At 49.7% G+C, this 25,935-nt stretch overlaps 1 protein-coding gene across 4 annotated transcripts in view; it reads right to left on the bottom strand.

Annotated features, from left to right (window-relative positions):
- Window positions 1-238: 238 nt before the first annotated feature.
- LOC119389401 (tumor protein p73) overlaps window positions 239-25,935 on the bottom strand; it is a gene marked incomplete at its 3' end in the record, with an annotated part of 102,865 nt that continues 77,168 nt past the window's right edge. For 3 of the 4 annotated variants that reach the window (XM_049414420.1, XM_049414419.1, XM_037656633.1), the window contains 3 exon segments: window positions 239-324; window positions 4,194-4,294; window positions 10,649-10,860. In XM_049414420.1, coding sequence (XP_049270377.1) covers window positions 239-324; window positions 4,194-4,294; window positions 10,649-10,860 — 399 coding nt within the window. 4 annotated transcript variants of the gene reach the window in all.

Raw genomic sequence — 25,935 nt, forward strand, 5'->3', positions numbered from 1 at the left:
GCTGCTCCGCCCTCCTCTTCTTTGGCTGCCGCACTTCCGTAACATTACTAATGATGGATTACACATCAGGACTGACAGAGGAACCTGCGAGGTTATTTTTACCCTCAGAACACAGGAACACTGGCTTAGCGAAATTTACAACAGTTTTACACCACATGTTTTACTTCGTTATATAAAGGTTTGACTGTATAAGCCTGAAAATGATTCAATAGTTTGCAAGATCAGTATGAGTACTCACTTCCAGGCATTTGGGTTCATTTTGGAGTAGAGCATACTTGAGTCACGGATAAATTTGAGCATGTCGTAGATCTTTCTGTTGGAGCACTGCAAATAAGATAATGAGGGTGAAACGTGGGTGCTCTATGACAACACATCTGGTACACTAAGTAAAGGCAAGCCTGTTGTGGTTTTTAAAAATGAAATGCTTATGTATGATGACTTGTGAGTGGTATCATTACTGACATAATCTTGTAAACCCATCACATACACAAAGTCTGGATGGTTCCAGCCATTATTTATGTAACCTTGTTGCCCCTCCCTCCCTTACGCACATGCGCGCCCGCGCACGCACGCACGCACACACACACACACATTGTAGACTGCCAATTATACATAACTGGTTAAGACAAATAAGTGCGTGTGCACTTATCTGCTCACTGTCCACAGGTAAGAAAAAGTTTGGCAAAAAGAACGCATGCATTGTAAGACTAACTTTCCTGTTGAAGGCCAATGATAACAACTCTATAATGGGCCAAACTGAAACAGCAATGGTTAACATGGTTTAACTGAAAACACAAAATTCAGAGAGCTAGACATACAGGAGTTTCAGAAACTGTGGCTGTTCTTTTTACACTTTGTAGAGGTCATAGAAGTAAAAAAGCCAGGATAATGTTTTTAGGCACATTTTAGAAGTTGCCACTGATAAGGTGGTTGATGAGACTGCCCCATCAAGAATTCAAATGTCATGTATCACGAAGGCACAAAGATATTCTTTAGAAGCCGTTGGCAGGCATTTGTTTTGAGTCAGCACATAAATTTGCAAAGCAACTAAAGATCAGATAAGAGCACAAGCCATACTTGACTGTGACGATGATACTTCTAGCAGAAAATAAGAAGAAAAAAAAAAAAACATTTGAATGAATGTCAACTTCGATGCAATCATCACTGACGGAATGTAGTGACACGCTGTGCTGCCAGGATCGAGACATTTATACAATGGAATCTCACTGATACGAGGTCTCACTGTACATAAGATATCCCATAGGAGCAACATATTTTCACAAGGATAATGTGATTGAATTTTCATTGGCAATTGAATAATACGACTACAGAAGTGGGCTCTTACTGAAATTTCCAAAACTTGTGGCTTATATTACAGCATAAAGTCAACTGCCGATTTTTCAGATGCCTGATTTTCCGGACATGCTCAAAAATTCGGACGTTTTCGCGGCACCATCACCATCTCCATAGATGTCAATGTATAAGAATGTCCGAAATTTCGGACGCTGAAACTCTTTGGCATTTGATTTTTCGGATTTTCTGCCCAAATTGCAGATCCGAGAAAGACATTAATTGAAGCCCCCACCTCTGCCGCGTCCATCATCTCGATTCGAAACAGCACTTTCGTGAGTCGATCTCCTTGCGACAGCAGAGTCCGAAAGTCAGCTTTGCCGCAATGCCGAAGTGTTATGGGGTGATGCAGACCAGAAATTCAAAGGGGCCGCTATCACAGCGCCGTGTAGCTATGTTTTTATGAATAAGCAGTTGAAATGCACGGAGGCGTGATGGCGGCAGGTGGCAAACGCGCCAGTACGGTTTAATCGCTGACAACCCTTATGATAAGCACCTACAGTTAACTACTCGGTAGTGCATGTGGCCTAGCACGGTTGCATGCGTACTGCACGCATTCAATAGGCGAGAACCCAAGGCGCCGCGCCGTCATTCATGCTGCCTCTTTGTGTGAGACTGCTGAGTGTGCCGCACAGACGTGTTGCCTTCACGAATGAAGGCCGCTCGCCATTGCCGCGCCTGTGTGCAGTCAGGAACGGAGTGGGCATCACGAACCCTTTCATGACAAATGCGTGCGTACGGTACAGTAACAGTACAGTGACGGCGTCAGCTTAGTTGGCGATGTGCTGCACACAACTATAAACGATTGGCTTTACACGGTAGCAAATGCTGCGTATCGGCAGAGATTCGGCAATGTGTGTGCGCATCGCTTACGTGCGCACACGCATCGAGGAAAGCTGGACGAGTCGTCCGCCCTTCTGCCACAGTAACTGTGTTCCGCATCATTGTTTTCAAATGCTCCATGCGAGAGAGCCGTAATCTATTCTGCGCTTTGCTGGTATCTGCGGCGCTCATCATGAGACGCAAATTTGCAAGTGGCGGTTGGCACGTAGTTAAGTGGTGTTCGTGGCAGGCACCAAATGTGTTTACGAGAGCCTAGGCGTACACACCAAAATCCCTGTTGAGTGTACAGGGAGGCATTAAAGCTATTTCGGACGTGGCTTTGGCGATTTGACTGCTTGAGCAGAATAAAAAAGCATGAATTCGTTTTTACAGCGAAAGTTGTTATGAGATCATTTCACCGGCCGTTTTTGGCGCCGTAGTTGTCCGCTGCCGCCGGTGTCCGTAACCACTATCGCTCGAAATAAGAAAAAAAAAAAAAAAAAAAACACGAAATAAGAAATTCCGGGATGGAATGATGTTCGAACCTGGGCCCTCTGCGTAGCCCAGTATTCAACCTCTGAGCCATGCCGGTGGTTGAAACCGCTTTGCAAAAAGGTCCTATACAGGCTTCATGTCGGGAAGGAACCACATTAACATATTCAATATAGCGTGGTAGAAGAGTAAAGTAAACACCAAGCGTCGCACAACGCGAATTCTGTAATCAGGCGTCACACAATGCGAATTGCACAACGAGAAGGTTGTTGAATGCTTCCAACCCATTACAAAGGGCTCCACCATAATTCTTCATCGTCATCAGGCACAGCATCAACAAAGTGCGCATAATGCCTTACATGCGTTTAGCAGGTATCACGGCTCTCCGTAGAATGACGAAAAATGGCATAATGCCTGCTTTCCTACTTCTCAAAAATTACAATGATTTACAGCGTAGTGGGTTCCTCGCAAGTGCACTTGTATTAGTTGCCAAGGAAGCCCATAAGCGCATGATCGATTTCCTCAGAGTCTCAGTAAAGTTCTTCCCCCCCCCCCCCACATCTCTCTCACACGTCAACGTATGTTACACAGCATGGCGGGAGACGGATAAAGCAACCGGGCATCACCTAATGCAAATTACATAACTGGTGGGCCGTTTAAAGCTTCCAAACCATTACAAAGAGTTGAGCCATAATTCTTCATCGTCATCAGTCGTCGCGTCAACAAAGTGCACATAATGCTTACAGATGTGTAGCTGGTGCCTTGCTTCTCCGCAGAATGACGGATAATGGCTTAGTAGGTGCTTCAGAACTTCACAAAAATTGTGATTTATGGCGCAGTGGGTACCTTGCTAGTGTACTTGTATTAGTAGCCCCAAGAGAGCTTAAAACGGTGCTTTAGAAACGCCGCTCTTCCAGCTTTCGCTGTGACTGTGCTGCGGTTTCAGCGCAGGCCTGACGTTTTTTTTCGGACTGCCTGATTTTTCGGACAATTTCGCGGTCTCTAGCGAGTCTGAAAACTCGGACGTCGTTGACTGTACTAGTTTAAATAATGTTCCAACGACCCTGGAATGTGTTTATGTCCACAGTGTAGAATCTGCAGAGGCTGTGCGGAGAAATCAGCTGTGCGAGATAGTGGGAAAAGCCACTGCCACAACACCACCTTGAATTCCATGGATTTGAATACCGTAAACCTTTTTACATTGGAAAATTTAAACAGATGCAAACACCCCGGTCACACACCTCGATTCTCAGTTATGCCTGACTTCCTGCTCAACATGCTTTGCACATGTGCAGCATTTGAAAAATGTTTTGGTTATAGCGCAGTACTGTTTATAGTGCAGATATTCATGACTCTGGTAATATACATTATAAGAGGCCTATGCAGTATCACAAATGGTCGTGAACATGGTTCGGTGATAGGCTTGCATCAAGCCCTGCCTCTTTTTCTTAAAACTTGTTTGCCTGCAATGCTCAAGTTCATTAGGAGTGTGCTAAAGTAGTGTGTTAGCACGGCTGCTAGTCACTCACCTTTAGTGTGTATTCACGATCAGGTTCCTGCTCTGTCTTCCTGATCTTTGCAGGGGCCCCGGTGATGTCTCCAGTAATGACAGTGGCCACAGACATCAACCCTGTTGCCAGAAATGGAGCAAGTGGACAAGCATATCACTACTACATTGTTACAGCACGGTTATGCACATGTAATGGGTTCCACTGCACTGTCACTTCTGCGTGCTTGCTCTTCCTCTACAAATTTAGGTTTGTGTCAGACAGAATTATTAATATTCAAGTCAATATGTAATCAACGACCAACTTTTTTTCAGGCATGCCTGGTAAATTTAAAGGGGTCATGCACCACTTTTCCAAGTAATGATCTAATGACCTCAGTATCGGAGTTTACTGCCTCCCGAATCGATTGCCGCAAAAATTTCTCGAATCCGTCAAGAATGAGCGGAGTTACGGGGGTTTGGCGCACGCTCTCAGCACTTTCTCTCTTTTCTCGTGCTGACGAGCGCACTATGGCTACACGGGGAGGGATGGCACGGGGGAAAGAAGTTACGTCAGCGCGCGTCACGAAACGCGATCGCTCTCCCGCTGTGATTCGCGTGCGCGAGTGCGGCTACCGTGTACTGAGGAGTGCGGCGCCGGCAAGTGGCGGCACCCCGTGGAAGAAGCGCATCTGATCCAAACGCCGCTCTCGACTTACGTCGGCTATCGGCCAATAAGCGTGCTATGTCTGTTGCGACGTAAACGGACAGACGCCCCGCCCACCAACGAAAGTGAGAACCGGCCTCTGTTTGAAAAGAGGGCGCCTGGGGAAACGGCAACTTCGCGCTCTGCTTGTGGCCTTTACGCGGCGCGCACGACTGTAATATTTTGCAGGGCAGTTCATAGCCGTGTCAGCTTTCCGCAGAATGTGTTTTTTCAACAAGCCCAAGGGGTGCTTCATGACCCCTTTAACGTCTTTGTATGCACCAGTGCACACCTGTGAACAGCTGTAACATACCTCTATGGCCCATAAACGAGTGAGAATCAGGCGGTCACCTTTTGAGAGATTAGAAACCAGACAGTTTTTTGTGAGTGCAACAAACAGAAACTGCTGACAAGACAAAATCACATCGCTGTGTACTTGTGCACGTGCAGTGATGCTATTGAGGACTTCTGATTTGGAGCAATTTTTGGAGCCGCAAAATTTTCGTTTTGGAGCACTTTGGAGCAGCAAGAATTTCCATTTAGAGAACTTTGGAGCAGATAATTTTGCATCTGGGAGCACTCTGGAGCAGCTAATTTCACACGTTGGAGTACACTGGAGAAGCAAGTTGCTTTTAAGTTTAAGCACCTCGATAATTATTATGGGGCTCTTATGAAGAGCTAGAAATATTTCGATCCATTGCAAATCTCATGGAAAAATTTCAGGAGCACTCCCTACTTCACTCGATATTGCAAAGATAAGGGCATCATGCAGTTGAGTGTTCTGGAATAAACTCTGCAGCTATTATTTTTGACACTAGCAAATAAACAGAATACTGGAGCAATAAAATTGGACTTTTTGAAATCAGACTCTAAGTACATCTGTGGTTATCAGCAGACTTGGTAGACAAACGCCGCGACGTACAAGAGTGCCTCAATGCTAAAGAGTCACACTGTACCTAATGCATTCCCCTAAAACAACTCCAAGGCGAGAGCCAGGTTCTTTTTCTTCTCGATCGATTGTATTGCTGGGCGCAACATGACGTCACTTAGCTACCCTCAAAAAGCCAACCTCCTCCGACACTCCTTTCCTTCTTTCTGAAGCCTCTCTGTGCTGTAGCAAGAGCATTCTCGCAGTGCTTCCAGACTACCGTTTATGCATGCGGTGGGTGCCTGGGAGATAGAGATCGGCTTCAAGTCGAGCTTTTGCGAAAGTGTTCGAAAATGCATTCAATGGGGGACACTACATGGTTCAACAAACTTCGTTTTCATTTTACAGCGAAGCTGTTTATGGCCAGGACATTCCACTTGTACGTCGAAAACCCCTTGGTGCCCTCTAGGGTGCAGAGCAACAAAAAGAAAAAAAAAAAAGGAAAAGAAGAAAAAACCTCACAGGGTCCCTTATGCAATCACCTAAAACGACTCGAAGGCGAAAGCCCTTTTTTTTCTCACGCGATAAGAAATTGATCCTCCCCTGCTCCCTCCCCCCTCCAAAAGCTTTCTGTACCTAACGTGGTTTCGCACCGCCTACATGATCGGCGCACCGTTCACGGAGGCAGTGCAAATCGACAATGTCCTGCGATGACATCATCATGCGACGTCACAAGTTATGGCGATGCAGAGATGAAGCGAGGTGGCCGTCTCTGTCGCACGGAGGGTGTGTGCGAACACATCACCCCGTGTGCGACGCCTGCTGTCGACTGCTCATCAAAGAGAGAGGAAACGTCCCGCCCGTCTTCCATAAGGAGTATGAAGGGACGCCAGGGGAGGTGAGGGGCTGTGACGCTCAAAGGGCGCAGTCGCTGGCACGCACGCTATCTCAATGCATCAGGAAACAGCTCGTAAACTTGCTGTGCGTTCAACGCTTACTTCATGTTAAAAGAACTGACAGCACAAAAAGCGCTTCGGTCCCTAGAGTGGCCATGTTCCCTTAAACCAGCATTTTGTTGAGTTACACGATATCGGATCCAAAAGAGTAAGCTCCTAGTCTTACTTGAACATTGAACATTGTTTATTTGCAGGAAAAAACTTCATATAACAATACAATTTGTTGGTATTGTATTCATTGCTCCGCCCTTAAGCGAAACTGAGTTTTTTTTTAACGGTCAGCTATTGACCCTGGAAAGGGAGGGGCGGACGAGTAACACGGCACAGCCGCTTCACAGTGGGCCTTCCAACGCCAGGGCTGTCAGCGACGAGCCCGCTACTGACAGCTGCACATATTAAAACCGAAATGCGGCTGCTCCGTCCAGGAGGCATGCATTTATTAATGAGATGACATTTTTAAAGGAGCAAGCAAGAAATTCTAATTGGGACCCTAGCACTCACGAGCTCAAAAGGGCAGACAGAACCTCTTAGGGGGTATTTACCGCAAAAGCAGTTACAAACCTGGATGTGCTGGTGGAAGCAATTACGAAAAAGCTCTTCTGGATATCTTGCATGGACGCGAAGCACAGAAAATTCGATAATGTTCCATATTATCTATTGCAAGCATTCCCAGATTTCATTCCGCAATGTACCGAAACATAAGGGAGATATTTTAGCAGCATGCGCATAGTTATTACTGAACATTGCTTTAATTACGTGCCGTGCGACGCTTCAGGCGAGCTACCAGCAGCGTTTCTGGAACAGACATCGTCTGCCGATGAATCGCCACCACTCTTTTTCGCTGCTGATAGACCTAGATGTAACGAGCCTCTGCAGAGAACGCCTTTTGCAGTTGAGCCGACTTGCACAACAGAAGCCGCGTCGGCACCGTACTATCGCGCTCAGTATGAGCTTAACACGAGTGCGTGGCCGAGCGCTCTGCAAGGTTGTACAGTGGTGCCGATCATGACATATTTTCGAGTTATCGGGAGAAAGTTTGGCTGCTCGTGCGAGCGCGCATCACCCCCACTTGCTTTCTTTCACCCTCGAAGTTATCATTTTCGAAATTAATATTACCACAGGGCAAAACGAGGGCGAGGGTGAAAGCAAGTGGAGGCGATGCGATGCGCGCTCGCAGGGACAGCCAAACTCTCTCCCTATAGCAGAATCGCAAGTTGGGCTAGTTGGTGGATGTTCATCGTAATATAATTGACAGCGCAACGGGTTTAACACGGACAGAAAGAAGAAATGGACACCGTTTCTTCTTTCTGTCCGTGTTTAACCCATTGCACTGTCAATTATATAACGATGATCTCTCCCTATAATTCGAAAATATGCCATAATCGTCGCCACTGTACAACCTTGCAGAGCGCTCGGCCACGCGCTCGCGTGATGTAGCTCATACTGAGCGTGACATGGCATCGTGGTACATGGCATCGTGGCTTACTTGGTTAGCACGCGCGAATGCTGTTTATTCAGCGGCATAATTCTTGCTCCGTGGTTGCAACTTTGGCGGCCCCACGATCAAGCTGCATGCACATGTTTTGAGGCGCCGGCAGTGCGATTGCTGGTGATGGTCGCCCCTAAACCCGAGCCTCTGGCGCAGTTTGGTGTAATGTCTGTCAATATTATCAGGTTGGCGCAGTAAATCCAATTTGGCGCACTTTGGTGCAGTTGGCGCAGGAGTGGAATCACTGCACGTGTAAGCGAGTGCATTCACACCTTGTTCCATCCATGACTGCACCCAGAGTAAAACTGAAGCTGACTCTTTGACAGCACATCGGGGAAAGGGGGAGGGGGGGGGGACATAAGTATATAAATGCTGGCACACAGGCTGGCAAAACAAAACATGTTCTAATAATACCTCAATAAAGTCTGCTACTGCTATTTTGATCCTGAGGGGAGCAGCGAAATAGACTGAATTAAGCAAGAAGCCGCAAAAAACACTCATTCTGGCAGGTTGCCTCAAGTGTTATCATTGTTGATCAACAGCGCAATTTCTATGAGAAGCACCATCGTATTTCTTGCAGTGTCATCTCCTAGTATGGTGCTGGAAAAAGCCGTCCACTTCTCCACCACTGCACATCAGTAATGACAATCCCAGCACAGCAGAAAGTTGAGGAACTGGTTTTGAACTTCCCCTGCCCCTTTTGAAACAAATGGTACCATGCAGAGAAGTGTCACGCTTGCATTAGTAAAACTAACAGCAATGTGCAGCACTGCCTAAATGAGTTCACAAAGTGCAGGCGAATCAAATGGATTTTAAGTACCAAATGTATTAGGCCATCAACAGAGCAGCACAGCAGCTTAGCTGGATGGCAGTGTCACATTACCGTGACAAGTTGTTTTTGCCGCATGGCTTCAAAATCCTCTGCAAGCTGGGTTCTCCACATATGTGGCTATACTGAGGCTGGCGTGGTAGTGCAGTGCCACAGACAATGCCTGATGGCAAGGTTGAAAAGGCATGTGAGGAATCGGTTTCCTTTTCTCTGGTTTAGAGCTGACACTGCACAGTCGACCTTCCACGCTCGACAATGAATTCTATGAAACGGTCCTATGGACGCTTTCCCGTTTGCTCAAATGTTCCTCCGTTCGAGAAACATCACCCGGAAATGACATACGGTTCAGTTTCTAGCAGCTACAAACATCACGCACTTGATATCCTGCAGTGTTGCGGAGTTGCCACTCCGGAATCGGAATGACTCCGGAATCATTCCACATTTTCGCGACCCTGGAATGGAATGGGGACAACGCTTGGAGGAATGGAATGGAATTAAGCGCCTTTTGCACGGAATGGAATGTGAATGGAATTACGTCTTTTTCCGAAAATAGAGCCCGTTTTCATCCTACGCGCTGTTTTTCAAACTTCAAACATCAGTAAGTCAGAGCCTCGAATTTAACAATAAAGCAGTACTTTGAATATGGCTTGCCTGATTACAAGCATGGTACACTTATAAGCAACGCGCCTACTAAAAACCGAGGCATAAGTTAGTGTACAAACAAATGCATTATCCCAGCAGATACTGAAGGGAGAAACAAATTATCCCCGCGCGTAGGTTCCAATTGATACCCCCACACGAAAGTGGTGAATACTCTATGCACAGCCTGATCTTTATCTCCCAAGCAGTTTAGTACCTGACACATAAATAACCTTTGTGACAAGGAAGACACTGAGTACCTGCGCACAGGCAAACACAGAAAGTCCTCCTCACCCCATCCATGCTTGCGAGGCGCGCTTGACAAGTGTGAGTGCTGACGAGCAGTGTGGCCCGTGTTCCGTATTCGATGGAAAGGCACAAGGTGCCGGAGCGGTGCACTGTTCCAACTTATACCAGCAGATCTAGAGGGCTTTGATCCCCATCAACCAAATCTTAGTTTTCTCCATATTCACGACCGCTCCAGACACGTGGCAAAACTGCTTAGTCTTCTTAAACACTACTTTTGTCAGCATAAAAAAACGCTATGTCGTCATTTTAGCATTAACAGATTTAAGCTTAAACAATATTAAAACATCACCATTCGTTGAAACATGCTGACCATGCAAATACTATAGGTAGCGGGAGAACTGCCCCAGTGGGAATTAGTAGGGTAGTTGTACAGCACGAGATATGTCACCAAGCTACTATCCCTCGACCTTGGTAACGAGTTTTGCGTACTTTTGCAGTTCTTAATACATCTGATGACACCAGCTTTATGGGGCATTCATTCCTATCAAGATGCCTTTCCTACGTTGAGGAATTACAGGAATGGAATTGAACTGGCTGGCCATTCCCTGAGAGGGAATGGGCTAAGTTTTTTCATTCCGAGGAATTGAAAGGAATGGAATTGCGGCAAGTTCTAATTCCCCGGAATGGAATTGGAATGGAGACGCCCATTCCGCAACACTGATATCCTGGTGTGGCAAGTCAAACTTCCCTAGCACTACTCACCTCTCTTCTGGGGTCGTGTCTGGCTGAATGTGGTGTTGCCAGAAAGGCGGGAAGGGTTGTTGGCCACTGGATGGGCGACAGAACCTCCAATTACCCCTTCCAGCAAGCTACTGTTCATTTCTCGGTTAGACATCTTCTCCTCATTCTTGCGATCTCTGCCTGGACAGGCACACAACTTGAGATCGATGACCTGCCTGCCAATAATGCTACCACTGAAACAAGGACAAAGGACAAGGTCAAAGATGGTTACAGTAAAACCTTACTAATACTGTGTAGCTGGTTGAAATGTGGATTAGCTACACAGTAGATACGGTATGCACCACCCTAAAAAAACGAGAGAGAATAAAAATTACAAGTGAATAAATAATGATAGAAATGTGACTCCACATTAAATGCTAAATAAAATTTGTAGCAAAGAGGAGAGATAGTTCACAAGTTATCTTGCCTGCACAATTTTGTATCAGTACTCTTTAAGTTAAAGTTCATATGTTTTACCAGTAAAAATAACTATGTATGTTCCTAGAAGAGTGCTCACGTATGACATCTCATAAGAAAACATTCAGAAGCGTTGCAGCCAGAAAAGAGGAGAGCGGAGTAGCAAGACTCTCGCCACAAGAGTGGAAATAAGCTTCAAGGTGCAAGAAAAATTCGTGGAACTACCGTATTTACCCAATTCTAACGCACATCTATTTTCGAGAAATATGGGTCGAAAATTCGCATGCGCGTTGGAATCGGATACAAACCGAAACTGGCCCCCCCATCGCAGCCTACCGTCATCGTCATTAAGCGGCGCCAAGCAACTTGTTGCTGGCAACCATGGTAGCACGTTTTTTTTTCCTCGTTCCCTGCATCGCAGTTGTGGTGGCACTGTTGCAGAAGTGTGTGTGTATTTTTCTTTCTCCCCTCCTTTGTTATTGCTGCCTTTTTGAGTTCGGCCTGCGCAGCATCGTCCCTGGGCCCAATGGATGCTTCATCCTTGAAGACGCGTCGTGTCCGTCACGATAATGGTTTTACACGTAAAGTTATTGTGCGCGCGGAAGAGAACGGCAACAGGAAGGTGGCTCGTTATTTCCACGTGCCGGAGACCCGTGTTCGTGATCGGCGAAAGCTGAAAAAAGAAATTTTTGCTGGCAAGTCTTCAAGCAAAGGCCACCACGGACCACGGACGGGAAAATTTCCCGGCCTTGAAGATGAGCTTGCCGACATAGTGAGGCAGCTCCGAGTGGACCACATGCCTGTCACAACTGAGGTGCTTAAGGGGAGACGCGGGTCTTTTTTTTATTTCTTTTATTAGCTGGGTGAACTGAACGAAATTTAACAAACTTATCCCATTTTTTCTGCAGATTCCAAATCTCTAATTAGATTTTTGGTAGCTGCATTAGTACAAAAGATGCGCAATCTCTAAAAGCATATTTCTTACGGGAATTTTTGGCAACTTTGCTTTGTCAAACACAGAAACAAAGTATGTGGCAAGGCTGCCAGAGAGCTGGTTTAGCCGGTGATGCTAATCCGATTGTCTTCAACAAACTTTGAATGCAAAATAAATAAACGTAAATGTGAGTGAAATTTTTTTGCTGCATACTATTTCTGATAATCGAGAATTATAATTTGGTGAACAACATTATAAGAAAATAAATAGCATCACCGGCTAGACCAGCTTCCTGGCAATCTTGCCACATACTTTGTTTTTGTGTTTGACAAAGCAAAGTTGCCAAAAATCCCCGTAAGAAATATGCTTAAATATGTGTTAGAAATTGCATATCTTTTGTTCTAATGCAGCTATTAAAAATCTACTTAGAGTTTTTGAATCTGCAGAAAAAGCTGAATAAGTGTATTAAATTTCATGCCATTCAACCAACTTTTAAAAAACCATTTTTTAAGACCCACGTCTTCCCTTAAGGTAAAGGCTTACGAAATAGCCAGGAGTCGAGGCCTCTCGAGAAGCGATCTTAAGGCGAGCCGAAATTGGATAACGCGGTTCATGAAGTTGTGGTAGCCTCGATGCTCACCGGAGCCGAAGACTACCGCGGGTTCAGGCTAAGCGAGCCACAGGGCCGCGTCTACCGTTGCCTGCTACGTTTAGCGCACCGCTCCGCGCGCGCTCAGCTAGCAAAGGCGTTGAGCGCCGCGCGGCATAAACACAAGTGTTCGAGATAACATGCACACAAACACTTTATTTGCCTTCTGCGGCACCCTAACACACACAGTACACGTCCGCTCCCGGGCACGGGGAAGCAAAAGGGCTTCCCGACGCGGACGATACACCAAGGGGTTCCGCGAAGCACGTCGCAGCTCGCAATGGCGAGCTTTGACACGCCGCTCGGGAAAAAGGTCCCTTGCGGCTATGCTGCGCACTCTCGCGATGACCACTGGGCCTGGTCGCGAGGGTTAGGGCAATCTCCGTACGCGTGGGCCTCCGGCAAGTGCGGCTCGGCGTGGTACGACCGCGCGCGAGCACTAGGCACCGCTCTTTGGCTTCACGTACGAACCGGAGCTAACACTGAGGTAAACACGCCTGCAAGGGTGCCGAGGCACCCAGGCAGGCTACAGCCCGGCGATTCCCAAAGGGGACGTCGGGCCAGAAAGAAATACGTGCTTACCCAGCGGAGTCCGAGGAGAGAGAGAGTTCGTCCCCGCGTGCACGCGCGTCAGTCGCCGAATTTCGCGGCTCCGAACAGCGTGCAGCGCCACCACGAGAGCCGGCGCATAGCGCAAGATGGCGCCACTTGCCGTCGCGGGAGAACGGGAGAAGGAAAGGATTCGCAGAACGGCGAAATGCCCGCGCAGTGGCTTAGGGCGCGCCTCGGATCCCCACATCCTCCTCTCCTTAAATCACCCTATACCGGTCTGCAAAGGCAGCCGGTCGTCGCACATGCATGCAAAGGCGTTATGCAATGAGCAACAGCTAACCTCAGCCCAGGCCCACAACTGCTGCTAATTACTCTACAAATAAAAAAAGGGGAAAAAAATAACACAATACACTTGAAATACACTATACTATACAATATGGTGCTACGGAAGGGGGTAAAAGAAATTAAGACGAGTGTTCGTGATGCTCACACGGGAGAGCGTCCACGGCGCGGAGGGGAGGCGGCGCATAATGTTGTTGGCCAGCGTGCGAGGCAAGGGGCCTGTTTGATGTCCGCATGCCCGGAACGGGCTCACCTTCGGCTCGTCGATCTAGTCGACGACAGACCCGCAAGTCCGACGAACGCCGCTTCGGTGGTGGTTCGGAGGTCCCGAATTCCAGGCTGGATGACCAAAGACCGAGGTCTGCTGTAATCTTGACGCCAAACCAAATTGGCTGCAAGGCGTCCCGGCGTCGGCAGAGAGCCGGGCACAGCTGCCATGTCAGCTAGCCTCGCGCAGCAGTCGTGAGGCAAACCGCAGCAAGGCTTCTCACAAGGACACAGCCGGGCGGTCCGCCTATCGTCAGCGGGTTCCCGAACACCTCCAGGGTCCACGGCGATAGGGTGAAGGTGGTTTCCTATGGTGTCGTCACCACGCCGCCCACTTCCAGGGCACGCACAGATCCACCACGCACGTACACACACACGCACACACAGCTCCGAAGACGGGCCTCTCCCAACGCGCCACGTGATGGAAGGCGCGTAGCGTCCTTCGTACCTCTCCCCCCGCACAAGCACCAGTATTCACGACCCCTTCCGCAAGCCAAAGGAAAAAAAAAACGGCGAGAAAGTAAACGAAACAAAATGACACTCCATATACGAAAAAAAAGAAAAATACGAGAAACACATCAAGTATGAACATGAACACTCAAAAAAAAAAAAAAAAACACTAGCAGCAAACTGGGCGGGGCCCACTTCTTTGCGAGCACAAGCCGTAAAGAAGTTAGGCAACTGAGGCTAGATAGTAAGTGAGGGCCTTCGGTTGCGGAAATAAGTCCGCCGTCCGGCACGAAGTCACTAAGGTGACCGCTTCCTCAGATTATACCGGTGCGTTTCCGAATGCGCTCCGCCGTCCCGGGTGTGCCCCGTCGCTTGCGCGCAATGCCACTGGGCGCTGGCGCGAGCTCGTCAGACCTCGACGCAAAGGCTTTCAGGTCTGCGATGTGGGCACGGCTGAGTTTTCCCGAAAGGGGATCTTTCAGCAAGTACGCGAGCGGAGTCCAAGCTTTCTCCACTTGGTACGGACCAAGCCACTTAGGAGCGAGCGAGGCTGAGAACCCCTTGCTCGCGTCGCTAAGAGCGTGGTTGCGCTTCAGGACAAGATCACCTACCTTAAATGAAAGATGGCGATGTTTCCGGTCATACTGGGCCTTCTGCGCAGCCCTGGCCGATGCCAAACTCTGCCTGGCTCTACTGAGAGCTCGACAAAGGCTGTCCCGAAGCTTTGATGCGTAAGCAGAACAGTCTGCTGGTGCTTCCTCGTCTCCGAGCTGGCATTGCATGACACTGGTCACCGGATCTGCCAACTCTCTTCCGAAGTTGAGGAAAGCGGGAGAGAAACCAGTAGAGCGACTCTCGGAGGTTCGGATTGCGAACGCAAGCTCACTCAAATGGTCTGCCCAGTCCTTTTGACTTTCGGCAAAGGCCGCCAACATCGGTTTGAGCGTACGATTGGTTCGCTCCGTCAAATTGGACTGGGGATGGTAGGGCGAAGTGGTGCGGTGATTAATTCCTAGGGAACGGCACGTGTCACCAAACACCCGAGCGGTGAAATACGACACGTTGTCAGTAATCAGTCTTTCCGGAAAGCCGAACCGACAAAACACTTCCTGCAGCCTCTCAAGCACCGCTCGCGCTGTCACCTTCCGAAGCGGAAACAATTCCACCCACTTCGAAAAATGATCCACGACTACCATCAGATGTATGAACCCCTGCTTGCTTCTGGGGAAAGGCCCCATTAGATCGCAGGTGGCTAGTTGCCACGGACGCTCACTGACAATCGGTTTCATCAGGCCGGGCGGCTTGCCACCCCTTGATTTCACCGCTTGACAGACATGGCAGGAACGGCAATAGCGGAAAATGTCACGCTTCATGCCAAGCCAGGTCACAGTCTTGCTCAGTTTTGCAAAAACTTTGGAGCCACTCAGGTGACCGGCCATGGGTTCGTCGTGAGAGGATCGCAACAGTGCGGCTCTCAGACTTTTGGGCATAACCACCTTAAACGGGTCCACAGACTCCTCATCGGTGGCTATGTATTTCAGCAGGAGCCCGTCATGGTCCAGCAAGTATGTATCCGCGGGGGACCCAGCGACACACGCCGGTTCCCGACCCCTGCGCCCGCCGCACTACCAGCAGCGTCACGGCGCTCCGTCTCCCTGAGACCGTCGCTCAACTCGCGACAAAACGAATCATCTTGCTGGGCCTTCAGTAGCTCTTGCCTGCTGAAAGCGATTCCCATTTTCCCAAAGGGGAGCCTGGCATCGTTCCTTCTCAGGACTGCAGCCATCGCTGCCGCTTGCGTCGGCGTCATGGGTTCGCTTACGTGTTGCTCACCCTCTCGCCCGTGTCGCGGCGCACTGCTTGCCTGGCTCGCGGAAAGGGTTCGCTCGTCAGCGCACTCACCCTTCTCTCCGCTCGGCGGCTCGGCCGCCGTTTCGCCCCCGACGCTTGCTTGCGCAAAGGCACCGCTAGCGGTTGTCGCACCAGAATCCAGGCTCCCGGTAGACACTGGGGCACGAGATAGCGCGTCAGCTACCACGTTAGTGCTCCCCTTCCGATACTGCACTGAAAAGTCATAATGCTGTATTAAGAGAGCCCAGCGCGCCAGCATGCCCGCAGGCTCACGGAGCCGCATCAGCCAGCTTAGCGCGCTGTGATCTGTTTGCACTACGAACTTCGTCCCATCGAGGTAGACGTCAAACTTACGCAGTGCAAACACGATGGCGAGACACTCTTTCTCAGTCACCGAATAATTCTTCTCCGCGGGTATCAGCGAGCGGCTGGCAAAGGCCAGCGGCTGCAACACGCCATCGTATTCCTGTAGGAGAACTGCTCCTAATCCCAGATCACTCGCGTCAGTCTGGACAACAAACGGTCTGGTCAGGTCGGGGAGCTTGAGCTGCGCTGTCTCCGCAATGGCGCTAGACAGTCGGCAAAAGGCCTCTTGCTGCTCAGGTCCCCATCGCCACACCGCAGACTTACCCAAGAGCTTGGTCAAGGGCGCCTGCACTCGGGCACAGGACGGAATGAACGACCGGTAAAAGTTGGCCATTCCAAGAAAGCGGCGCAGGCCGCGTACGTCCTTTGGCACGGGGAAATCGAGGATTGCTCGAAGTTTCTCCCGGTCTGGCTCAATGGAGCCTTCGCCCAGCGTAAACCCAAGTAACTGAACTCGAGTCTGCGCTAATTGGGCTTTCGCGGGATTTAACGTCATCCCGGCAGCCCTCACCCTCCCGAGCACATCGGCAACATGGGCCAAGTGCTCTTCGAAGGTTTGTGAATAAATCACGATGTCGTCGAGGTAGCACATGCAGTATGACCACTTTGCTTCCCCGAGGACGCGGTCCATGAGTCTCTGAAAAGTCGCAGGAGCATTACAAAGACCAAAGGGCATACGAGTAAACTCAAACAACCCTCTGTGGGAGGTGAACGCGGTCTTGCACCGGTCACGCTCCTCCATCCGGACCTATAGGTAACCTTTGGAGGCATCTAACGTGGTGAAATACCGCGCAGTGCCGAGGTTTCCTACGATGGAGCTAATCGTGGGGAGCGGATAGGCATCCTTACGAGTCACTCCGTTCAGACGGCGGTAGTCTACGCACAGGCGATGACTGCCATCTTTCTTAGGCACCAACACAATTGGAGACGCCCAGGCGCTGGACGAACGGCGAACAATGCCAGCTGAAAGCATATCGTCCAGCAAGCCGTCAATAACCTGCCTCTTGGCCAGGCTGACGGGTCTGGGGTTACACTTCAAAGGAAGCGCGTCGCCAGTTTCGATCGCGTGGCTCACCAACTCAGTACAGCCCGGCTGATCGGTGAAGAGCTCGTCGTACTCGCGTAACAGTGCCGACAAACGAGCCTTCTGTGTATCATCCAAATGAGTCGCACAGGCAGTCAAAGGATGCGGAGCCTCTGCGTGTCGTGCCGCTCGATCCCGATGGGGATTTTGAGCCGACGAGCGCATAGCGCAGGGGCCTGCCCCCGAACTTTGCACGCGACACGGTTCCGACGCCTCTACTGCACAGGCAGTTGTATACGCCGGCGGGCTGATGAACGGCTTGAGCTGGGAAAAAGGCCCGTCGCGATAGCCTCCATTCGCAATGTCCACAACGATACCGGTTTTTAGGAGAAAGTCCCGACCGAGTATCACAGGAACACTGAGCCCTGGAAGATGAACGAAACGCGTGCGTCTCCTTCGATCTCCCCATGTGACAGTCAACCTTGCGGCGCCAGCCGACTGGGCCACGCCTTTCGCGAGGGTGAATGTCGTTCGGCTGTCCCGCAAGCGCACTGAGTGCTTCTGCAAGTGGGACAACACCTGTTCGCCAAACAACGAAGCGCTCGCGCCCGTGTCTAGCAACGCCGAAAATTCGCGGCCGGCAATAATGACCAAAATAAACGGCGCGTGCGCACCAGCAAGACTGCTTGCCCGGTACGCGGAGGGGAGAAGCAAGGGTTCGGCCGCTCGTGCCTTCACGAACGACCCGCGCCCCCGTTTCCCTGCCTCACAGGAGGCCTAGATACGGGACACTCCCTCGCTATGTGCCCTCGCTCGCGGCAGCGGAAGCAGCGCATTCCGTCCCGGGAAAGGGAAGATGCGCCGTCGCAGCCCCTCTCCCGAGGAGGAGCAGCCGGAGCAGCCTCTAGCGGCAGGGGTCGGTTCACCTGTTGATCAAAGGATCTGTTATGACGAGCGTCACCCTCACCGATGCGTTGGGACGGATTGCGTCCCCGTTCGCGCGTGTCGAGTTGCGGTGCAGCACAGGCTGCGCGCCTCCCGTACGTGTAGGGATCTAACGCGCGATCGCTCACTTCCCAACTGCGCCCGCTTGCAGCGGTAGCCGCAAAGGCAGCTCCGGCGGGCTGTTGCCATTGGGGAAAGGGTACGGCCCCTCCCCACGCGCAGCGCGGTTCAAGGGCCACGCTGGCTGGCGGTGGCGGGCGATAGGGGCGCGCGGCGAGAATGTCGCCTTGAATGCGCTTTGCCTCGGCGGCCAATTCCTCTAAATCTCGGAAGCGACTGCCGCGCAGGTACGCCGAAAAGGTCGGGTGTGCCTGCCTGATCACCCGTTCGACGCGTTCCTCGTTCGAAGCTCTGGGCTCAGCGATAGAGAAAAGGTCTTCCATCGCGCGTACGTACTCCTGAAGCGACTCATCAGGAGCTTGCGTGCGGAGCTCGAGCTCGCGCCGCATCCTACTCTCGTAGTCAGCGGGTAAGAATTCGCGCAGGAAGGCCGCGCGGAACTCATCGAGGGTTGCTGCTCGGTGGCCTGAAAGCCGATACCACCTAGCCGCCGTGTCAGTCAGTGCGGCTGGGACGACGCGTCCGAGCACCTCCTGATCGTCCAAACCCAATGCTCTCTGATAACGTGTGAGGGAGTCCAGGTAATCTCTTGCACTTTGCAGATCACCGTACCCGCTGTAGGTCGGAACGGCCAACATGACAGCGGGATGAGTGCGTTTCGGAACAGCCGAAAGCGTTTGGACTGCCCCTGTGAGCGCCTGAATCATTTGGGTGGCATTTTGCAGCAGCGTCTGTGCACCCGCTTCAAAGGAAGCTGTGGGAGTATGCGCGGCGCGAAGGAGCGATGGGGAACTGTCTCCGAGCTCGATAAGCGGCGCGGTTTCAAAAGGGATACCGGCCGGCGTCGCGACACTCTCGGGGAGCGCCTGTTGCGCATGCTGCTCGAAGGGGGCACTGGCCCTGTTCTCGAGCAAAGCGGTATCTGCTAAAAACGACAGCGGACAAAACTCACGCCTAGCAGACATTACGCGGGTAACACGGCGAGCCCGATACGCAAAGGAGTGCTGACTCGACTAAGTCTAATCAAAGGCTTAATGAGCCTTTGATACCGCGTTGGGCGCCAGTGTGGTAGCCTCGATGCTCACTGGAGCCGAAGACTACCGCGGGTTCAGGCTTAGCGAGCCACACGGCCGCGTCTACCGTCGCCTGCTTACGTTTAGCGCACCGCTCCGCGCGCGCTCAGCTAGCAAAGGCGTTGAGCGCCGCGCAGCATAAACACAGTGTTCGATCAAACATACACACACAAACACTTTATTTGCCTTCTGCGGCACCCCAACACACACACAGTACACGTCCGCTCCCGGGGCACGGGGAGCAAAGGGCCCCCGCAGGCGGACGCAATACACAAAGGGGTTCCGCGAAGCACGTCGCAGCTCGCAATGGCGAGCTTTGACACGCCGCTCGGGAAAAGGTCCCTCGCGGCTATGCTGCGCACTCTCACGGTGACCACTGGGTCTGGCCGCGAGAGTTAGGGCAATCTCCGTACGCGTGGGCCTCTGGCAAGTGCGGCTCGGCGTGGTACGACCGCGCACGAGCACTAGGCACCGCTCTTTGGCTTCACGTACGAACCGGAGCTAACACTGAGGTAAACACGCCTGCAAGGATGCCGAGGCACCCAGGCAGACTACAGTCCAGCGATTCCCAAAGGAGACGTTGGACCGGAAAGAAATACGTGCTTACCCAGCGGCGTCCGGGGAGAGAGAGAGTTCGTCCCGGCCTGCATGCGCGTCTCTCACGCCGAATTTCGCGGCTCTCAGACCGCGTGCAGCGCCACCACGAACGCCGGCGCGTAGCGCAAGATGGCGCCACTTGCCGTCGCGGGAGAACGGGAGAAGGAAAGGATTCGCAGAACGGCGAAATGCCCGCGCAGTGGCTTCGGGCGCGCCTCGGATCCCCACAAAGTGCAAGGGGTTTTCCCTGCGCAGGCGAACTGGCGTGTGCCAGAAGCTCCCGGAGGCTTTCGAGCAAAAGCTGATTGCTTTTCAGAAATACATAATGTCGTTGCGGCGCAACAACGCGCACATACTTGGACAAATAGGAAACGCGGATCAAACGCCTATGTATTTTGACATGCCTTCTAATACGACTGTCGAGTCAAGAGTGGCAATACAAGTCTGCGTGCTAACGTCGGGCAACGAGAAGACCCGCGTTACAGCAATGCTGGCGTGCACAGCAGATGGCGCAAAGTTGCCCCCTTTCCTTGTATTTCCTTGTATTTATGTGAAACGCTTCCAAGGAACTTAAACTTCCCCCAAGGTGTAATAGTGCGTGCCAACGAAAAAGGTTGGTTGGACACTATACTGGTTATTGACTGGATTGACTCTGTGTGGCGCAAGAGACCAGGCACCAACTTGGGGATCCGCTCCATTATTGTGCTTGACGCATTCAAGTGTCACCTGGATCAGCGCATGAAAGATAAACTGGCGGCTTGCCATACGGACTTGGTGGCGATTCCGGGTGGCATGACGTCTCAGCTTCAGCCGCTGGATGTTTACATTAACAAGCCCATGGAAGACCGCATGCGGGCACTGTATAGCGAGTGGCTAGTCGATGGGAGCCACACGTTCACATCAGACAACATGCCGAAGCGTGCCTCGAAGACATGACAAGGTGGGTGGCTGAAGCTTGGCATGGGATTCCATCTGGCATAGTTGAGAAAGCCTTCAAGAAATGTGGAATCTCCAATGCTATGGACGGAACTGAAGACGAGATGCTCTGGTCCGAGAGTGACAAAGAGCTCTCTGAGAGCGAGAGCGATTAAATAAATATTTTCTTTTCCTTGCTGAAAATACTTTTTGCTCCCTTTTTCTCCCGTTCGTTCGCAGAAATCACGTGCTCCTTCCAATCAAGTTTATCTCTCTTTTTTTCTTTTTTTCCGATTTGGGTGCGTTAGAATTGGGTCTCTCATTTTTTTTTTTCTGTTGCCAAATTAGGGTGCGCGTTAAAATCGGGGGCGCGTTAGATTTGGGTAAATACGGTATATGATAGGGGACATGGCGGCAAAGTGAACAACTTGTCTGGCTTTTTCCAATGCATGTGTGTGTATACAGCTACATTTTTAGAACTAACAGACAAGACACAATTCTTGATATTGCCACTGTGCGCAGTTGCACAGTCTGTGATGGAGACGGAATTTTTCTAGCACCTTGAGTCTTATTTCCACTCAGCCCTGCCGGCGACAAGTTATCTTTTCGTCCACTTTACCTTCTTCACATTTACATCACACTTACTTCAAAGAACATCCCCTATACTTTCCTTGGCTTTCTTGTCTGTTAGTTCTAATTAATATTGTGTCTAGCAAAGAAAAACGAGCCCTTAAAAAATTCCCCTTCTTTCGTTTATACAGCTACGTGCGACTCAATGAAAACAAGGACTGTTTTGAAACATGGTGCCTGCTATTGTATGGCACCAACTACCCTAACCTATCAACCATGGCGAGTACAAAAGGTTCTTTTTTCTTTCTGTAATACAGTACTGCTGTTTTAAAAAGAAAAAGGAAATAATAAAAAAATTTGTCTAACATGTGAACTTAGGCCGTCACAGTCATGAGCCCGACTCTTTATCTTGATGATGTGCTTCCTGGCAGCTACCAGATATATTTTTATGCACTCAGAGATTTCGCGCGAACAGCTTAATAGTGTATTGTTTTCAACATAATTATAGTTAAACATTGATGTATTGAAGTCCATAAAATCGCTGATATCGCTTCAATATATCAAAACTTCACTCATTTAAATTGTTACAGTGCAGAAATCTCTAATAGTTCAACTGAGTTAGCGTACATGTAACCACATGACCAATAAAGTGTCAATGCAAAGGTTACAGGAAATAAGCAATAACACCGTTCAAAGTGATGTAAGTCTTGTATAATCTTCCTCAAAAAAAAAAAAGAAAATTGGAGGGGGGGGGGGAGGGGGGGAATAATAATTAGAAGAGGCACTCAATAGTACCCCGTTGCAATGACAGTCACGGCAGTCTAATTACACTTTGTCATGAAATACAGTGGTTATCTTGCACATGTGTGAACCAAGGGCATGGTCTAGTAAAGGCCCATGCACACAGAACAAACATTCAGGTCAAACAATTGGCCGTGAACACCATCGTGAGGACATGAAGCATGCCTTCATCATGCTTCCCACACATGCAAAGACAAACAGGCGGCTGCTGGCATCACAATTTCAATGTTCTGATGGCAGGAAGTTGGATGCAGTCGAGCCTTAACTGGTCCGCGCTCCCTGCCTGCATTCACTTCCTGTGGGCAGCTGGCAATATCAAGACTGACTTGATCGGCGCGGAACAGATGCATTTTGCCGCTGGCCTCAGGAAGTAGGCCACTGCTTTTGTGCCCATGTTGGTCAGCATTAACAGCATGAAAGCGAGACAATCGCTGTTGCATAATTGCAAATACCTGATCAATCACAAAGCGTTGCAATTCGTTATGTAGTTGCATCGCTGGTTCTACATCTGCTTGTTGACATGAGTTTTTGCCAACCTTTCTTAACTATTAATGGCAGCAACAGATTTTTCATGCTACAAGAACAGATGGTATGTATTCGTGCCCAAATATCCATTATTTTTACATGCTGCTTAGCTCCATTACCAACCAACTACGAGCTGAAAGACCATACTGTTCAAAAGCCAATTCCAACATGACAACCTACTCTCAAGCATAGTCAATATTGACTCACTTGTTCTCAAGGGTCCATACAAGCTTGACACCACGCCGGTTTATGCCTGTATGGCATGAACTGAGGCACATGAAGCGCAGATGGTAGACCGTGTACTGCTGTTCAGCTGGGCATACAAGCATGACAACAAAAGCACTGTTGACAAAGTGAACGCAAGGAGAAAAAGGAGGAACGTAAGAACACTGTGCAATGTTGCACATTGCACAATGTTCTTGTTACACATTGTTACACAGATTTGACACAGTAGGTCAAATCTGTAAAATCATTACCCTCTTGGAATGGTTTTAAGATGGTGGAACTATTCATATGCAGCTGTTTAATAGAAACACAATTGCAAGAACAATAAAAAACATTGAAAATGATATAAATGAATCAGTCTGCACACGGTAATTATACAAAAACGCAGTAGTGCACCTTTTTGTTTGACATTTTCTGAACACTGGTTGACAACAAATAGCATTTTACCTGCACTAAAGCCTACTTATAATGCATAACAGCAAGATTATTCGGCAGCACAAAGGTGGCAAGTTTATCAGCCAGCTCCCCACTCTTCTCGAAACTCAATCAATCTAAGCATGCTGCCACATCATGCTAGGGCTGCACATCGGCTACAGCTTTCTTATGCGCAAGCATACAAGCCCCATCTGTGAAATCAGCGTCGTGGAGGGTGTCCACGCAAAGCAATGCGATCTAGAGGCAAAGTGAAGAAGGAGAAAAAAGACGAAGCGACATAAAGGAGGCACTTGCAAGACAAGAACAACAATGTGGGTAGGCGGAGAAAACATTTGCGTACTACAATCGAAAGCCACACTAATGAAATTGCGCAGCAATGAAAACCTCACAACAAAATATTTTCCGGTTCCTGGCAAATGCATCTCACATATCTCGACAACGAAATGTAATCCCGCAACAATGAAAACTGACAGGACGTTTCCCCACATATCGTCTCGTGCAAGGTCAGCGCACTCCAGAATGTACTCAAATGTATTCGCTCCACACCTGAACTGCGCAAAGTGCCATCACATTGTGCTTGCGTGAGTGCCACCATTTTTGTTTATGACACGGTGCCGGAAGCAGTTGCACATACTGCAAGTAGTCATCTACCATGCTGCTTGTTTCGACTGCTTCTTTTCATGCAAGAACCCATCGCCGTTCACGATAGTGGTACGACAGCTCACTGTTTTCCATTCTCTGACTGCTCTGTGCAAGCAGTTGTGCTTACGCATGCCAAGCTTCTCTTGCCGTTCGAACAATAGGTACGGGGCACATTTTCGAGACATTCTACGACAGCAGCACAATGACATGACCAATCAGCAATGGAGGAGTGGTTGCCGTGGCTACAATGGTGCACTGCATTGTCTGCTTCCACAGCACAAGCCACAGGGAGAATACAAATAATGCATGGAATGTGCTGGACGCTTTCAACACGATTAGGTCGTTCCTCAGAATGCATGATGACAATGTCACCATTGAATACTTGCTGCATGGTGAAGATCTATGCGTTTACAACCGTATAAACAGGAATGTAAGTCGAGATTTTTTCAATAAAACAACGAGCTATAGTCACCCCTCGTCTTATATAGCAGTGTTTAGCCGACCGTGCGTTGCCGTCTGGCAACTTGTGTGGAAAGCCACACACGGCCGTATCCACATCCAAATCCAATAGCAGGCGTTTGATTTTTAGTGTTATTTTTTTTTTTTCGTTCATTGAATATGAGTAGCGGCACGAGGAGGCAGTTCTTTCTCAGCTGCATTTAAACTAAATGTTGTTGAGTTCGCTGAAGCAAACGGCAACATGGCCGCTCAGTGGAGCTTTGGTGTTTCAGAAAAAAGCGTGCGCTACTGGAGAGTGCAGAAAGCGAAGCTGCAGAAGTGCAACCCTCGGAAAACGTCGTTTCGTGGACGAAGTGCGGTTCATCCGCAGCTGGAAGATACGCTCACGGACTTTGTGCGAGAAGTTTGTGCGCGCTCGTTGCCAATGACCGTGGATACCATTCGCAACAAAGCCGTGGAGCTCGCTCGAGAAGCTGGGCTCACGAGAGAAGAGTTCGATGCACCAAACTCATGGTTGCGTCGATTCATGAGACGTAAAGGATTTTCTCTCCGCCAACGCACATCCATCTGTCAAAAGTTGCCGGAGGAGTTTGAGGACAAGCTTGTAAACTTCCAGCGCTTCGTGAACCGGCTTAGGGAGCAGAATAACTTCATGATGGGGCAAATCGGCAACGCCGATGAGACCCCCGTGTGGTTTGACATGCCTTCATCGACGACGATCACGCAGCGCGGCGCCAAGGATGTGAAGCTATAGACCACTGGCAACCAGCACTCGTGCTTCACCATCATGCTACCTTGTACAGCAGACGGTAGAAAGCTGCCGCCCTACGTCATTTTCAAACGAAAAACAATGCCGAAGGAAGCGTTCCCGCCCGGTGTTATCGTTCGCATCAACCCAATCAACCCAAAAGGATACATGGACGAGGCCATGATGCTCGAATAGATACAGTAAAAGCTCGTTAATTCGACTCTCGTTAATTCGGAAAATCGGTTAATTCGGACACGTCATCTGGTCCCTGTAAATATACGCATCACTCTATGAGACTGGGCGCTCGTTATTTCGGACAGATTTGACCGCAAATCGGATAATTCGACGACTTTCGGGCCGCT

Source organism: Rhipicephalus sanguineus, chromosome 4, assembly GCF_013339695.2.
Source record: "Rhipicephalus sanguineus isolate Rsan-2018 chromosome 4, BIME_Rsan_1.4, whole genome shotgun sequence".
Lineage (NCBI taxonomy): Eukaryota > Metazoa > Arthropoda > Arachnida > Ixodida > Ixodidae > Rhipicephalus > Rhipicephalus sanguineus.